This window comes from Babesia microti, chromosome IV (assembly GCF_000691945.2).
Source record: "Babesia microti strain RI chromosome IV, complete genome".
In the NCBI taxonomy this organism is placed as follows: domain Eukaryota; phylum Apicomplexa; class Aconoidasida; order Piroplasmida; family Babesiidae; genus Babesia; species Babesia microti.
Window position 1 is genome coordinate 1,448,241 of NC_034969.1, and position 15,689 is coordinate 1,463,929.

The 15,689-nt window shown below is 34.0% G+C and overlaps 13 protein-coding genes across 13 annotated transcripts; 6 read left to right on the plus strand and 7 right to left on the minus strand.

Moving 5' to 3' along the window:
• On the plus strand, positions 79 to 749 carry BmR1_04g08831 (hypothetical protein; the record flags this gene model as incomplete). The annotated part of the gene is made up of 4 exons (XM_021482727.1): positions 79 to 141; positions 162 to 462; positions 483 to 558; positions 638 to 749. The coding sequence occupies 4 exons, from the start codon at positions 79 to 81 to the stop codon at positions 747 to 749; spliced, it is 552 nt and encodes a 183-aa protein (XP_021337898.1).
• Positions 750 to 803: 54 nt separating this feature from the next.
• BmR1_04g08832 (F-type H+-transporting ATPase subunit delta) lies at positions 804 to 1,280 on the minus strand (the record flags this gene model as incomplete). Its single annotated transcript, XM_021482728.1, has 2 exons — positions 804 to 1,002; positions 1,024 to 1,280. The coding sequence occupies 2 exons, from the start codon at positions 1,278 to 1,280 to the stop codon at positions 804 to 806; spliced, it is 456 nt and encodes a 151-aa protein (XP_021337899.1).
• BmR1_04g08845 (conserved Plasmodium protein, unknown function) lies at positions 1,362 to 1,838 on the plus strand (the record flags this gene model as incomplete). Its single annotated transcript, XM_021482729.1, has 2 exons — positions 1,362 to 1,444; positions 1,691 to 1,838. 2 exons carry the CDS (start codon positions 1,362 to 1,364, stop codon positions 1,836 to 1,838), a joined length of 231 nt encoding a protein of 76 aa, XP_021337900.1.
• Positions 1,949 to 3,694, minus strand: BmR1_04g08850 (hypothetical protein; the record flags this gene model as incomplete). Its single annotated transcript, XM_012794901.1, has 1 exon — positions 1,949 to 3,694. One exon carries the CDS (start codon positions 3,692 to 3,694, stop codon positions 1,949 to 1,951), a length of 1,746 nt encoding a protein of 581 aa, XP_012650355.1.
• On the minus strand, positions 3,829 to 6,798 carry BmR1_04g08855 (AMP deaminase; the record flags this gene model as incomplete). The annotated part of the gene is made up of 12 exons (XM_021482730.1): positions 3,829 to 3,901; positions 3,923 to 4,036; positions 4,058 to 4,119; positions 4,143 to 4,440; positions 4,519 to 4,711; positions 4,733 to 4,895; positions 4,918 to 5,075; positions 5,658 to 5,899; positions 5,922 to 6,117; positions 6,253 to 6,553; positions 6,577 to 6,732; positions 6,754 to 6,798. 12 exons carry the CDS (start codon positions 6,796 to 6,798, stop codon positions 3,829 to 3,831), a joined length of 2,001 nt encoding a protein of 666 aa, XP_021337901.1.
• Positions 7,370 to 8,344, plus strand: BmR1_04g08860 (protein farnesyltransferase subunit beta; the record flags this gene model as incomplete). Its single annotated transcript, XM_012794903.2, has 2 exons — positions 7,370 to 7,425; positions 7,501 to 8,344. The coding sequence occupies 2 exons, from the start codon at positions 7,370 to 7,372 to the stop codon at positions 8,342 to 8,344; spliced, it is 900 nt and encodes a 299-aa protein (XP_012650357.2).
• Positions 8,477 to 8,926, minus strand: BmR1_04g08865 (hypothetical protein; the record flags this gene model as incomplete). Its single annotated transcript, XM_012794904.2, has 1 exon — positions 8,477 to 8,926. The coding sequence occupies one exon, from the start codon at positions 8,924 to 8,926 to the stop codon at positions 8,477 to 8,479; it is 450 nt and encodes a 149-aa protein (XP_012650358.2).
• A 1,103-nt stretch (positions 8,927 to 10,029) lies between these two features.
• On the minus strand, positions 10,030 to 10,728 carry BmR1_04g08870 (uridine phosphorylase; the record flags this gene model as incomplete). Its single annotated transcript, XM_012794905.1, has 1 exon — positions 10,030 to 10,728. One exon carries the CDS (start codon positions 10,726 to 10,728, stop codon positions 10,030 to 10,032), a length of 699 nt encoding a protein of 232 aa, XP_012650359.1.
• BmR1_04g08875 (hypothetical protein) lies at positions 10,957 to 12,006 on the minus strand (the record flags this gene model as incomplete). The annotated part of the gene is made up of 1 exon (XM_012794906.1): positions 10,957 to 12,006. The coding sequence occupies one exon, from the start codon at positions 12,004 to 12,006 to the stop codon at positions 10,957 to 10,959; it is 1,050 nt and encodes a 349-aa protein (XP_012650360.1).
• A 114-nt stretch (positions 12,007 to 12,120) lies between these two features.
• On the plus strand, positions 12,121 to 13,563 carry BmR1_04g08880 (hypothetical protein; the record flags this gene model as incomplete). Its single annotated transcript, XM_012794907.1, has 3 exons — positions 12,121 to 12,319; positions 12,340 to 13,349; positions 13,372 to 13,563. 3 exons carry the CDS (start codon positions 12,121 to 12,123, stop codon positions 13,561 to 13,563), a joined length of 1,401 nt encoding a protein of 466 aa, XP_012650361.1.
• Positions 13,564 to 13,712: 149 nt separating this feature from the next.
• Positions 13,713 to 14,352, plus strand: BmR1_04g08885 (thioredoxin, putative; the record flags this gene model as incomplete). Its single annotated transcript, XM_012794908.1, has 2 exons — positions 13,713 to 13,826; positions 13,849 to 14,352. 2 exons carry the CDS (start codon positions 13,713 to 13,715, stop codon positions 14,350 to 14,352), a joined length of 618 nt encoding a protein of 205 aa, XP_012650362.1.
• A 39-nt stretch (positions 14,353 to 14,391) lies between these two features.
• Positions 14,392 to 15,354, plus strand: BmR1_04g08890 (hypothetical protein; the record flags this gene model as incomplete). Its single annotated transcript, XM_012794909.1, has 1 exon — positions 14,392 to 15,354. One exon carries the CDS (start codon positions 14,392 to 14,394, stop codon positions 15,352 to 15,354), a length of 963 nt encoding a protein of 320 aa, XP_012650363.1.
• A 72-nt stretch (positions 15,355 to 15,426) lies between these two features.
• On the minus strand, positions 15,427 to 15,681 carry BmR1_04g08895 (hypothetical protein; the record flags this gene model as incomplete). The annotated part of the gene is made up of 1 exon (XM_012794910.1): positions 15,427 to 15,681. One exon carries the CDS (start codon positions 15,679 to 15,681, stop codon positions 15,427 to 15,429), a length of 255 nt encoding a protein of 84 aa, XP_012650364.1.
• Positions 15,682 to 15,689: the final 8 nt, after the last annotated feature.

Here is a 15,689-nt window from a genome sequence, read left to right on the forward strand (position 1 = left end):
ATCAAAGACTGATAAATTAGGATGTCATATGTAATATGTTCCAAACATATAATCTATGATTACAAAATTAGATAATATATGCATATATACAGCGTACTAATCACTCTAATAATTAATATACAGCAATTGTGTCTATCCGCAGTAAGTAATATCTTATCTAGTATATCAGAGATCGTTCATCAAACGCAGTAAAGACAAATATAGCAACAATAATAGGTGGGAAAAGTAGTTGTGATGTAATAAACGGCAAATTAAACACTTATTGCTCAACTTTTAAGCCTAAACCCGGCAATTTTGGCATCCACTGCAACAACGCTATTTGCAAACAGTCGTGCTGTAACCATACACTTATTTGTTCATCTTCTTACAGGTTTCCAGACAAAAATTTCTTATATTGCGTGAAGGAAAGGGTGTCTCTCGACTTTAACGATTGTTGTCAATCTACGTTTAAAACTCCACATTGTAGCACAGAATTTATTTAGTCAACTATATGTATGCTGGAATTGCTATTGCAATCATGGTTTCATTATGCGGCGTAATATGTGCCCTGACAATTAAGTAATACTATATTATCTTATGTATACTGTTTTTATAATGAATAAAAATATATATATCAATATAATAGTAATTGACACAGAGATGACAAGGGCCATCGTAAATCAATACTTAAAACAAAAGATGTACCATACTTGCACATACCACAACTCATTGCCACTGATCAAAATGATATATTCTGGGATGAAATCTAATAAGAACATACCAAATACACAATTAATTGGAGCTAATTTTTAACGTGAAGTATTTTAATTGCTGGCGGCCTTGATAACTGCAGAACAAAGCTCGTGTCCCAAGTGTGATTTGACCTTCGACCATTTATCCTTTTGACAACCCTCCAATAGTTCTTGCATAGTCTGAACAGCGCGTTCTTTATCCAACTTATCAAGTGATACGGCTTCTAATGTTGAAATATGTGCCGTACAGCCTTCATCGCCAAACATGTTACTACGTTAACTATTGAGTTACGCTTTGTAAAAGGCGAAACCTCCTGATATGAAAAACTTTTGATCTCCCGTTTCTGTAACTACAGTGGCTACTCCAGGTTTTAGCTGCGATATCAATGGACAGTGCCCTGCGGTGAGTGTGAAGTAGCCTTCTTGACCGGGTAAAGTCACAGACTTGGCTGTAACAGAGTTTAGGCACGACTCATATGGAGTAGCTAAAGTGACAAGTAGTTTATTTACAGTGCCTGATGCAAATCTCAGTATTCTAGTGACATACATTATGCATAGTTGTCCCCACACACGAGTCAGGATACCGATTGTATATATAACATTCGGCTATATATAGCCTATATAATCACAATGAGTTATAATGTGGATGGTGGAAAAAGGGCTTATAGATCACCTATGTTCAATTTTTTTTCAAAAATCCTGCCTATATCACAGTAAGTCAATCAAACACAATTATATTCATAATGCTTTTGAGTTCATTCTTGTTTTATCACGATCAGCTTTAATATATATATCATTAATCGTTATCATATGCTATGTATAATTGTTATTTAACTCATTAATATATTTGTTTTTATTTATCTACTATACATAATTGCCACTAATGCTGAAAACTATTCATTTACATCTATTTAAATTAGTTTGTATACATAATATTTATCATATACTGGATAATTTAGTGCTGATGCCCCCGAGAGATGGCGTACGGCAATGGGCGGAGCGGACCCGGCCACACCTTTCGCCGAAGCATTGATTAACTACCACAACCACGCTGTCATGTATATGATATTCGTCGTTTTCACCGTCTTTCATGCAGTACGCAAGTGAAATATTTACCAGTTAATATCTAACAAATTGAACTAAGTATAACTTGTTGTACTAATTTTACCACATACATGTGTTACAAAATTAATATACATACAGTTTTTGTTTTGTTTCTACCATAATCTGGCATTTGCCTTGTATTGCTTCGGTTTTTCAGGCTTAATATTAGTTTTTTTAATCTTCTTGGTCTCTATCTGTATGATGGTAGATGCCTGCTCTTTGTAATCGATCACTATTATACCTAATTCCTTAATTATATCCACACCATTCAAGTAATCCATAAAGTCATATTCATCATCTGACTCAGTCTTATCCAATCTATTTGCGCTAGCCGTAGCATCTTCATTGTTATCAATTCCAGTGACATTTGTTTCAGTGCAATTGCATGGTATACTAACACTTGTAACAAGTTGGTCACTCATATAGCGCACATGGTATGCCTTAAATGTGTAACTAGGTTTAGTAACCATAAACCCCTTACAAGTCTTAGCATAGTTTTTCATGTTAGCGATTGAATATACCATTACTGTGTCGCCCTCCTTCAAATTATACTCTAAATTTAAAAGTACAATGTTGGTGTACCAGCTGTCGCAATGGCCAAATCTCGTGCCAAAATGTTCTCCAGGTCTAATCTCTACGTCAATTCCCACTAAAAACCCACACATAGGACCCCTATTCCTATCTATTTTGAACACGCTAATTTTGTGCTGGCATTGCTGTACGCTTAAATCCTCATTCAAATATATCTGCTCGAGTGGAAGCCACTCAGAACACAGGGGTAAATTGTCAATTCTGAGATCAACTGACTGGAACATCTTGAAAGAAGGAGAAAATATTGTTAATTCGCTGTATTTTTGTGCCTTATATAAAACATTTTCTTGATCAGGAAAAGTACATGGTACAAACCAGGTGCTGGCACTCATTGGGATATAATGTATATTTCTAATCCTTTCTATATCACCATTAAACAATCTTTGCTGCAGATCTAAATAAACATCGCATAGGCCTTCTTGTGAAGCAAAATCTCCTATTATTTCACTAACAATCATATCATAACCATCCTCTGGATTTTCTGGCCAATAATCCTTTGAGTGTACATTGTAAACCTTAATTATATCATCAACTCCATAGGCACTCATCAACTTGTGGGCTAATCTAGCAGCGTTGAGATTAACTTCGAGCGCATCCACCCTTTTTGCACCTGCATTTTTTGCATTCATAGCCAAAATGCACATAGGGCCTGTGCCAATTTCCAAAACTCGTTTTCCTGTAGCATAATACTTTGTTTTCTCATTAAAATACTCTTGATGTCCCGTCCAGAATAGCGCCATTCTGTAATAATGCACTCTATCTGAATCTGAGACCATCGATTCATGATTCTCAAGTGTATATTGTGAACAAATTGTAAGAGTGTTTGGTTCTATCTCCCTGAATTCGCTCTTCTCAGCGATATTAAATTTTAAAAATTGTGAAATTTTATCACTCAATTTGAAACCTCTGGGCCATCTTGGTGGCCTTCGTTCGTCTGACCACAGGTATAAAGAGTTGATGGGTGTGTTATATTTAGTATCTAGTTCATAACTTGATGAGTTGCAAGAAATGGTACCATTAATGCTTGAGCTGGATGAATTTGATGAATGAAGATCCTCAGTAGAAATGCTACTTTTGCGCTTAAGTGTGGTATCCACTTTGTTTGTATTGCAATTGACATTAGTACCGCCCTTTAGATTCTTAGAGTTGGGCTTAGATGTATCAATAATAGATGGTATCGGCTTTGATTTTCTATTAACAGTATTCAGTAAATTCAATCTAGTAAGGTTTTCATTAATGTCATTGCTGTAGCCCAATCCATCAGACATTGTTAGACCCCACCCGCGTTTCAGCCCTAATGACTATCAAAAACAATACCATTATTGCAGTAAAATTAATATTTTACCATTTTAAATGTTCTACAAATAAATTCCATCGCATTTTCAGCCAAACCATGAAATTTTCATATCTTTCCGAAATGCCGTGCTCCAGCGAGATATGTAAGTACTCTCATTTCAGCCAATAAATTATCCAACCTAAATAAATTATGGATCTACCTGTATCCAAATCGGATATTAGACGTGTTTGTATGTTGTGGTGAATTGGCTTCTATGTCATTTTTCCAATACTTTGGCCCAAGCCAATGCTTCTTCAATTGGTGCTCAAAGCCACTAGGTAAACATGCTCGATACCTTTGCAATATAGAATTGCGGGCTATTTCACATAGATCCACTGCATTGAGTCTAAATACACTCTGCATAACTGCTGGATACTTACAGCAAAAACGGAATACTCCTCAAGGAGAGAATGACCTGTGAGATGGAACATTAGAGGATCATCAGTAGAAAGAGAAATATTAAGGCCAATACAGTGGTAGCGGTAAAATGGCTGCTTTGCCAGGTCTAAAAAAATTAGATTATTTGATAGAGGTGACACTGCCAGACCTATTTGCTTTAGGTAGTATAGGTATAACAGGATAGGTGATTTCCTGAGTTTCAGTCCGTGATTTATGCTATTGGCCAACAAAAACATTGAGGCCAAATGGCTGATGTTACCTGCCTCTCCGCAGTGTGGCCTTGGATTATTATTATCTTATTGGAATTTTAATGTTAAATAAATTGAAAGTTAATCATGCAATAAATAGATACCATACCTAAACAATTTGGGCGCAATATTCTGCTTTATAAGTAATTCATTAAGAGTCTTAGCATTAGCGTATATGTAGTAGTGGAAGTAGGAGTATGGAGGAGTATTTTCACTCGTCCATTCATCCGGTTTAGGTAGATTTGATTTACTCAAGTGATAATTAAATGTAATTGATTCATCATCAACACAATCCCATGCGACTATTTAAATAATAATTTTACCTATCTGGTGAAGAAATAGATAGATTTCCGGATGTTTTTTGGGATCTTGTACTGCCTCAAATAATGGTTTGAATATGTTACGCAGCATTTCGCCAAAAGAGTTTATGTTCTTTTTAGCCTTGAATATAGCATACAACCTTGGTATTTGTATTACCCATCTGACCTAGAATTAAACAAATTTATACGCGAATACTATGTAAATTGTTATTTGAAATCCACGATGCAAGATTTTGCCATTCATTTTCGCTTGAACCATAAATTGAAATCCTCCATTCTACGTGTTCGTACTTTGAGCTCTCTAGTTTCTCTATCATCTGTTGGGTGATTTCAGCCAAATAACGTCCTTAATTAACCGAATATATTTATTTGATTAGTAATGAAGCTGTTAATAGCAATCGGCGAGATATTCACATATTCATAGGAGCAATATTAAGTAGATGTAGATTTATGAATACCTATAGCATAGGGGTCAATATTTTTGTTTGTTATATATAAAGATATCATATATTAAATATCAATGGAATTATATAACTCAATAATTTTATTCAATATATAACGCGTGCTATTATCAATTATTTTATTCGAAACACAGAGTAATAATTATCATCATATCCATAGTTTAAATTTTATGTAAACTTTATATATATATATATATATTGTGATGTTTATAGAGTTTAATGAAAATGTCGATTATATGACACCAATATGTCATAGAATGGAAATTTGTTACAAATAATATTGTTATGTGTAAAGCACTAACATGTTTTATATTATTTAATAAATGTTTTTAGATTTCTTTGATAAATTTGTTTATAAATCGCAAGTACTTATATTATATTATATTATATTATATAAGGGTAATAATGATCGTTTAGCATGGTAATATTTATTAACAAAAATAACATCAATTAGATATTTCACCTACCGTTTATACAGTTATCAACTTTTAAGAAGGCAGTCCTCAACTCATGTTGACCAAATGGATTGTACTTTAGGTTAAATCTGTCAAATCGACGGAAACAATCTGCCTGATCATTTATAGCAAGTGAGTCTAGAGATAGTTCGTGAGGGGTAATCTTCAGGGTTTCGTCAAACAACTGTTTGAGAGTTATATCATTGTCATCTTTTTTAATAATAACCGTATCAGGTTCTGAAATGTATTTATCCCTCAAATCATTTATTTTATTACCTTATGAAACGGAGTAGGTGCTTTTGTGTCATAGAACCTGAGTGGTGGATGTGAGTATCAATTTTTCTTACATTGTAAAAATCACGGTGTTTAATGGACTTAAGTTCCTGGACCTCATCTTGGCCGCTGAAAGATTTGTGCAACTTGAACTTGTACTCCAGTAATTGTAGTCTGTCGTAGGCAAATGTGTTTGCAGCTGGATTACATTGATCAATTTGTATATTTACATGGCAATTAATTCACATATAATATTTACTTTCAATATCGATATTTATATTGTAAGGAAATAATATAGAGGTGAATAAGAATATAAATTTAGATAGAAACTAACCTGAATTTTGAACGACCGACATTATACTGGATAAATCGTTGATAAATTCATCAGATGACAGTACATTAGGCTTGGATATTTTGATTGTTGGAACATTGGTGGTCTCTGTAAACCAGAAAATGCCTTTTTCGTAGTTGATTATCCCAGGCAAATAGTCAGGTATGGGTATACTGAGTGGATCATAAATTGGTTCATAACTTGAATCCTGTTCTATTGTAGATTTTATCTTAATTGAGGGTGAATTTTGTATGGGATAATTCATCACCCATTTATCACGCAACCTCAACAAATCCAGTATCAACTATATGAGTTTTTAGCGATTACACCAGCTGCATATACTGATTCTTGGTCATTTATTGATGGTAACACTTCGTTTAAATATTTGATAATATTGCGATTATTCGCTGGTGTCAAAAGTTTAGGTGAAGATGGTTGTTCATGCCTGAAAAATGAATAATATTCACTGGAAGAATCCCTTTCCTAACTAAGCTTTATGTTTACCTTAAAAAAATCAACATAACCATCTGAATCCTCCCCTTGCATCATTGTGTGGCCCGCTACTAATATAATCTATGGGTGACGCTGTGTTATGTCTAACTCAGCGACTTTACAGTAAAATTGACGAAGTATCATCAGCTAATGATTTAAGTGGCAATTCTAGTAAGTTTCGTATAATTTATTTGTTCTATTGTGTCTAGATTTGGCAGAAATTTTCATTCAAATAATTGCAACCATAAGAAATAATACTTCATCAATAGATATCAATAAAAAATTTGATGAAATAGATTTTTTAAAATCAGAATCATATAATAAGTTAGTATATTACCAGCAGAAAGTAAACAAAATTTATTCCAAACACATTGCATCAACATTAGAGACAGAGAATATTGATAATATCAAACAAATAGTTTTAAAATTTAGTAGAAAAGATGATTTGGTCAATGAATATAATTTGCAAGGGAGATTGTATACTTTACTTGATAAAAAAATAATTTTTACGCGTGAAAATCATCTGTCATTTGTGAAAAGACATTTGTGGAGCAAATGTATTGAGGGATGTCCAAAATTACTTGATTTGTTCTTTTTAGACGCCTCTCAGCCATGGATTTTATATTGGATGACACATTCACTGGATTTAATGTACCAATCACTATCTCCAACTTTTTCTAATATGTAAGTCATAATTATAACTGACTTTTCTAATTGTAGATTACAAGAGTTTTTAATTGATATCATTTTATAATATAGGTTATGTGCCTCTGTTGATTCATTTTGGGACGAAAATGGCGGTTATGGTGGTGGAATAGGCCAAATTGGCAATGTAATCACGACATATGCTTGTGTTTGCTTACAGTACATAGCAGGATTGAGTGGATTGAATTTAAGGAGGAATGATATTTACAAATTTCTGCGCCAAAGGAAACTAAAAAATTGTGCCTTTCAAGTTCATGAAAATGGCGAATATGATACGAGGTCAACATTTTGCGCCATAGCAACCGCATCACTACTCAATATCTTGACCAAAGAATTAACAGAAGGAGTGGATCAATACATTGCATCTTGCCAATGTTATGACGGTGGAATTGCCGGTAAACCGAACCTGGAATCTCATGCTGCGTATAGTTTCTGTGGCTTAGCAACTTTGTGTATACTGGGCAAGCATGAAGTTATCAATTTGGATAAGTTTAAAAAGTGGTGTACTAATAGAGTTATGAAAACTGAGTTTGGTTTTCAGGGGAGGCCAAACAAATTGGTTGACTCATGCTACTCTTATTGGATTGGTGCCACTATTTATTTGCTCAACAAGCTGGATATATTATCTAATGATGATTGTAAACGAATACTATCCTGGTCAAAAATGTATTTATTGCTGATTGCCCAGACTGAGTTTGGGTTTAGGGACAAGCCAGGCAAAGATCCAGATCTATATCATACTTGTTATTCCCTTTCTAGCCTAGCATTGACCGATGAGGTGTTGGGACAAGCTTGTAAGTTATCGCCAATAAACCCTTTACATATATTAACTCAATATACTGTAGATAGGGGTAAACAAGTACTGCAACTTGACAAGAGTTTTAATGTTGAGATGTGAATATAATAAAAGCCAGAATTTTTTAATTGTATACTAATTTTCACTAGCAATAGCTTGTGTCAAAATGTAATAATAATTGAGTGTTTATGTTACATTAACAAATAAATACATGCAATTGTTGTAAAAGATGTGTCAGAGGTTAGGCCGGGATAATTGAGATAGAAAGGCTAGATTGCGCTGCAATTTTGCGATGTCTTTAATTCGATACTTATGTCCCATAAGTTGTGCCCGATTGAGACGATTGATAATCTTCGAATTTTCCACAATCAGGGCATCAATCTCATCCTTAGACACACTAGAAACAGGGCCCAGCTTTTCCAGAATCTTATTAATCAGTTGTACCTCAACATAATGCATTTTTGAATGATTTATAGATTCTGTTTGGTATGGATTAGGATTTTGTCTTTTGTATGGATAACCATCTTCATTCAGATTTAGATTTTCTTGACTGGAAATAACTTGACCCATTTGTTGCTGAGCGAATTTCTGATTTTGCCATTTCATTGGAATGCCATATATTCCATCCATTGGAACTCCAACCCCGTAGGGAGAGTAAACCATGCGTCCATTCCCACTCATCATCACATCCCAGCAGCACTACACTTAACGTATTAATCCATCGCAAACAGAGGATTTATTTATTTGTATTATACATAAATATATAACGTAAGCTTTGCTGTATTAATTAGTATCTGTCATTTATACTTACACAATTTAAGTCACAGATGTAGTTTTTTGTGGTTGTCTTGTATCTAGAATTATAAAAATATGCATATATTTCCATTATATTCAATTATATACATTATTAAATGTGTAATTTAACTTTATTTCTATTTAATTTACAACCTATATGATGTAATACTTATTAACTTATTTATGGTATCGTGTATTGTATCAATTAATCCATTAAAATTCGCAATAAAAATTGAATATGCTAATATGAACAAATAATGATTGTTGTGTTTAAGTTCTTTATTTGTCAAAATTTTTGTAAAGTTGCTATTAACTGATCATCTACCTCTAACACTGGGATGGTAAAGGGGTGTGCCGTGCATAAATACATTTCAGTCGATGAGTAGGTAGTATGTACAGTGCGTTTGAAACATGTAAATGTATATAAAATGCAACACATAATAAAAGTAGCTATTTTGGGGAGTTTTTGGCTACTTCGTATATACATCACCAAGTACCGCCACTATTGACTATATATATATTAGCTATACAATTTGGTAATGTCAAAAATTGATGATTTATATGCATTGGATTAACAATTAATTGTTGAAATTGTTAACTATGTATGTCACGGTTGCTGAATTTTATTTGAAAATTGTCATCTTAAACATGGAATAGGGTATTTTGCATAAATTCTGTTATATACACAAATAATACCAAAATCTATCATGCAATGAATACGTACCCATGTCTAATACATTAATAAGTTATTAGACTTCTCTAATTGTTATCCGTTGTCACAAACAGACAGTCAATCAGCACCACACACATGAACATGTAATATATAACAAATTGATATAATACATGTTAAACTATTAAAGATATGGCAATAAATGTGAAAATCGGTAAAAACTAATGTCCAAAAAGTCTGGTGTATGTTTAGCCAGTGATTTGGGGATATGGTTGTGTAAATATTTTTGAATTTAAAGGTTATGATGTTGAATAACGGTGTGTTATAAAACACCTAGTGCAATTTCAGCAGAATTGAGAATGCATTTCTCCCTAAAAGTAGAATCCAAAAATGTTTTTGTAGCAATATTGTCTGTAACGGTCAAAATTGCAGCGGCATGTTTACCTAAGAGTTTGGCATTGACAAAGAGTGAGTAAGTCTCCATTTCCACCAATTTGGCTCCGGACATTTTGGCCAAATAATCAGTTGTCTTGGTGTTGTAGAATGCATTAGTACAATGGAAACGACCTGAGTTCAAAGTTAACCCCAATTTTTTTGCAGATTCTTCAATTTTTTTGTTGAGCTCAGCTGACGGATAAACTAAGTGACTCTTCTCGTCAGTGAGAATTTCTAGATAATCCGTCATATCGCCATAAGTTTCAGTCACAAGATAACTAGTGTTTACGTTTATATCTGTGGTATAAGCGCCACAAGTGCCAATCCTGATGATGTTTTCCACGCCATAATCATTGAATAACTCATGCGAGTAAATTCCCATTGATCCACAGCCCATACCAGACGCACAAATGCTGACTGGTTTTTCCTTATAAGTACCAGTATACATGAACATGTTACGAACTGAATTGACCAAAACTGGCGATTCTAAGTATTTTTCAGCGAGAAATTTTGCCCTTAGGGGGCAGCCTGGCATTAAGACCGTTTTGGCTATTTCACCCGGTTTAGCACTAATATGTGGAGTCATTGTATCAAATTTATAACAGTTTTTTCATGCATTATTCACATAAATATCAAACTAAATACCAAAATTTTGGATCGAATAAAGATCACTCAAATAACGTTAATGTGGGGTGGTTGCATTTATATCCATGTATTTATTTATGAGTTTAAGGTTAGTTTTCAAGTATTTTACAAGTCTACATATTTAAATCCAATTTAGATGTATAATCGATTCGTGCTTATTAACAAAAATTTAAAGGCGAACAATATTACACAGTTGCGCACTGGTGGCATCATCTGTAATGCGCAGGGAGAAGTTGAAGATTATGAAGTCAATCATGCTGATTGTGAAACTATATCTGGAGGTTGCAATTTTAAACAATAAAAATATGAAGGGTAAGCTAATTTCCGCATTGGGCACTTCGAATATGTGCATCAGTTCATCCGATGACAGTCTGTCATCTTTGTTGATGTCAAGAAATATGAATTGCCCCAATGAAGTTAGCGTAGCCTCAAGTTCTTCCCCAAATTGCCTCAGATTTTGGGTACTCACTTCATTATTTTCCATATTCCTTATGAATATGCGGGTCACTGCATTTGATACTTCTTCCTTCCACCACAAACCATAAACTTTGCCAAATCGTGATGATATTTTTTCAATATACTCATACACGGCGTTTTTTACCATCAATCTTATAAGGTTAGTCGAGTATATGTTGTTACGTTCATATTTACTGTCGATTTTCACAAATGGATTCAAGTGTATAAACTGCTCTACATTATTATTCTGTAACAAATCGCACGTTTTCATTGAGATTAGTTTTTCTAGCGTTGTCCTATTATGCGGCACGTGGTATACGATTTCCATGTCCTCCAACAATTCCGTTAACAGCTTCATGCATACTGTAACGGTGTCATTGCCAACCGAATAAAGTACTGCATTTCTGTGCTCTAATATTTGCGGGATAAATTTAGTCAAATCTCTAATATTCTCCAAATTTTGTTGCCTGGATGTTGCGAGCTTGTTGGACAATATGGTGGCCAAATTAGTCATTAGAGCATGGGACGATACATGATTTTCTGAGGCCTTAACTACTATATATCTTGTCTCTGGAGGGTCTTTTAGTAGCAACTCAAAATTTATACGGTTAATTAAATTCAAATCTAATTTTTCAGATTTTTCACGTTTTTCTACACTGAAATGTGTTTCTTCAAAGTTGAGAATGACATATGCAATTACCATAGCCCCTAGTGTAGCCAAGATTTGAAAAAATTTGTCCCATATATCCACTGCTTTGTACATAATTTGATACTATATACTATGGTTTCATCCCTAATAAATGATCTACCCTTATGCATAGCAGTGCCACTAGCCATTGGCACCCTGTCCAATGTTGTTCGGTGGATCAAGGATTAAATGAAGGTATCTAACAAAAAAATCACATTTTTTAATAGAAGATTTGGTGCTTTATGCAACTATAAATGTGTAAGAAGAAAATTGGCTACTAGACCTTTCAATGGAGACATTTATTGTACACATCAATACAATCCATTACTAAAGTTTGAATCTACAAGACAGGTAACCAGAGGAAATTATCGTACAGCATTTGATTTGGGTAGTTTTACACTTATTTAGCTCTTAATGAATGTAATTACATAACTTTGGGTGATATTATCAATCACCAATCACAATCCAATGTTATTCCTCGTGATTATTACATCAAAGCATTGAAAAGTGAGCATAATATTGTTAGATCAGTCGCTTATCAAAGGTTATCCTGTCACTATATCAATAATATAATACTAAATAATGACAAATCTGAACAACTCATTAACGATGCATCAAATAATGCTGATTTGGCAATTAAATGTTACCCATTTAATTTGTTGGCCTATGTAACTCGTGGTACAATATCATTCATTATTGGAAATTACTGTGATGTACTTAAATCTGTAAAACTGTTTAAGTGCTTCAACAAGTGGCACAAGTTACACTCTTATAATACAATTTTCAGAATGTACAAGAAATACACTAGAGAAAATTCACATCATTCAAGCATCAATTTAAACGCTGAAATGCTATCTCTTGAAGCTAAATCATTTTTAGCATTAAAAAATCCCATTAAAGCATTGAATTGCTCTTTGAAATTATATAATATATTATTATCAATATCTAATCCTCCATTTTGTATTGATAACATCAACAATAGATATAAGATTGGAAAAGGATATTATGATGATTATTACGGCAGAGAAACTGATAAAAAAATTATAAAAAATTGTGACATAAATGTACAAAATGAGCACCGGCTGGCACATCTAAAAGTAGAATCCCTAATCATCGCATCGTCCTCCATATGTGAAATTGAACATCAAATTTTTTCATCAATTAAACTAAATCAAAGTGTATATATCAGTGAAATTAAGAAGATGGATCGTGCTCAAGTAGAATCTCAAACTATATCCTTCTTAGAACTGCACAAAAATACTGTTGAACAATGTACTACTGTATGGACCTGTAAAATTACCGAGCAATGCATCGATTTTGTCATTTCTGAATTGCAAAAAGTGGATTGTGATGAATTGAAACCAGATGCCCTAGTTTGGAGCTCAGTCCTATTATATGCCAGTGGTAGATACACGGAGGTACCAATAGTGTTTTATTTAGGCTGCAACACATGGAATTAAAGCTTTATTATTGGATGTACGTAGCTCTGCAAATAAAAGAAGGTTGTTTGACAACGAAGAAAATGGGATTAATGCAGTAAATATTGTTGCACTAGTGTTTAAACACATAAATCATCCAAATTGGAGAATTTTCACTTTGTTGTCCAATTTACTAGTTCCGTCAAAAAATTAGTTGCCGTAAATATATAATTATCGCATATAGAATATTACTATGTATTTTGATTTTTTGAGATAAAATTTGTTTGAACACCCGAACACTGTGTATTTGTTATACTGTTGATCTACATATGAATATTAGAGGGTGCCTGGTAGGGCTATCCAATGACTTTACATCCCCCCGGTTGTGGATGCAAGTTAGAATCTGAACTGGTAACTAATTCAAAGTGTTTGCATTCGAATATCAATATTCCATGTATTACAGCCTTTAATGAACTTGTAAGTGTATAATTAATGTGAGATTCCTGGATCAGCACAGTCTGTATTTAAGCGGTACAACCAAAGATTAACCAACGATTCAGTTAAATGCGCAGAGGACGATGAGTTAGATGAGTGCAAATTGCTAATTAATGTACCATTATTATCTCCAACGTCCATTTCGCACATAATAGTCATTTCGTCAAGGTTATCATTAAAACTAGACATATATAAATCTAGCAATCATTTGTCGCTCGAAGACCTGGAAGACCTAGTGCCTGTACAATCGCTAAAACTAATACAAGATCTCCACGGTTCAATTTTAAACCCTTTAAAGGTGGCTAAATTTACCAATCTATCACAAGTGACTTTGGTATTTAGTTGTGATAAGGACGGGAACGGGCTTGAGATTTCATACATAGGTTTGAGGGGAACGTACCAAATGAACCCCTCCAGGGCTGTAAATACTGTGTACGAGGTTAGGCCTAATATTGCTGATCACCAGGTGCAGAATAATCACATTAAACTCAATTTTCAAATGCAATAGCACTATTTTTAACCGCATAAATTTGGAACATTTTGTCCGATGCGCCTAGTACTAATATTGTCATCAATCACAGGCTTTGTTATCGCATTCAAATCATACCTCAAGTTCAACATATCAAGATTAAGTTTGGGCGCAAAATATAACCCATTTGACTATTCTGCAATCAAATATAAGAAGTACAAGGCCACTCGATCTATGAAGAAAAGCTACAAAACTAGAAAGGCCTTGGAAGAAAACGCAATGCAATTCGTAATAAAAAAGTCGCGATTGGAGCAGTATAATTTTTATGGATACAAAATGTCAAGGGCACCGGGAGATGGCGGGGCTATAAACCACTTTAGACGTGGGCTAGACAACAGGGTCACTATCGCAGCATATTACACTGGTGTATATAGTCCAGACCTCAGTAATTTGAATAAAAAGAATACAAAAACTATAAGTAGTATTGGCACAAAGAAAAAATCCGAGAATGATGAATGTAATAACATATATGGACTAAAGGGCGCCGTAAATGTCACTATGGAGGAGGTTGATATTATAAACACGTACCCAGACAAGACCTTCGGTCGCTACGAAGGCAAACAACCAGCGAAAGGAGATATGTTTGCGCATGAATGTTGTGCCCCTCCTGATGATGATAAATATCGCTTTTATGCAACAGGAAAAAGGCCCAGATCTTCAACCCTTCCCAAAGCCAAAATCAAGGTATCTCGTAGAGTGCTTGAGGATCAGGGGTACAGCGGGTTATTGACCGACATTTTGTTCAAGGGTTTGGATGAGAAAAAAGTGAATGTATTGCGTGAAGTCGAGATAAAGCTTAAGAGTAGAAGTGTAGAAGAAAAGCCCCCGGAGAAGAAAACTTATTGGCGCCAGACATATACTTGGGACGTTCCAGCTCATGTGAGTTCGTTGGTAAAATTGAATGAATCTGATTCGGATGATAACATCAGATCTTCCGATATATCAGAATCTTTAATGGACTTGCAATCATATGATGAGTGATGCTTAAATAATTGTACACTTTTAGATATGTTGTAAAATTAATTATTTAATTAGTTGAAAAATTGTTGTAAATTATTGCGTACTCTTCCATTTCTTAACGTACAAGAGATAACTTGTGGAATCTTCACATATATTGCTAATGACTCCCACAATTGTTGGTTCTTTTAATGTTTGAATGTCAAGTGATGCATTTTGATCTGCAGAAACAAGTTTAAGTGGCATGTTATTGTTTTTATATCTAATTTGGTACGACTGACTACTATCTAGTGTCTTAATTACATTGCGTGATTGCTTGGGCGTATCAAAAGGTCCAATCACCAAGCCCATTATATTAT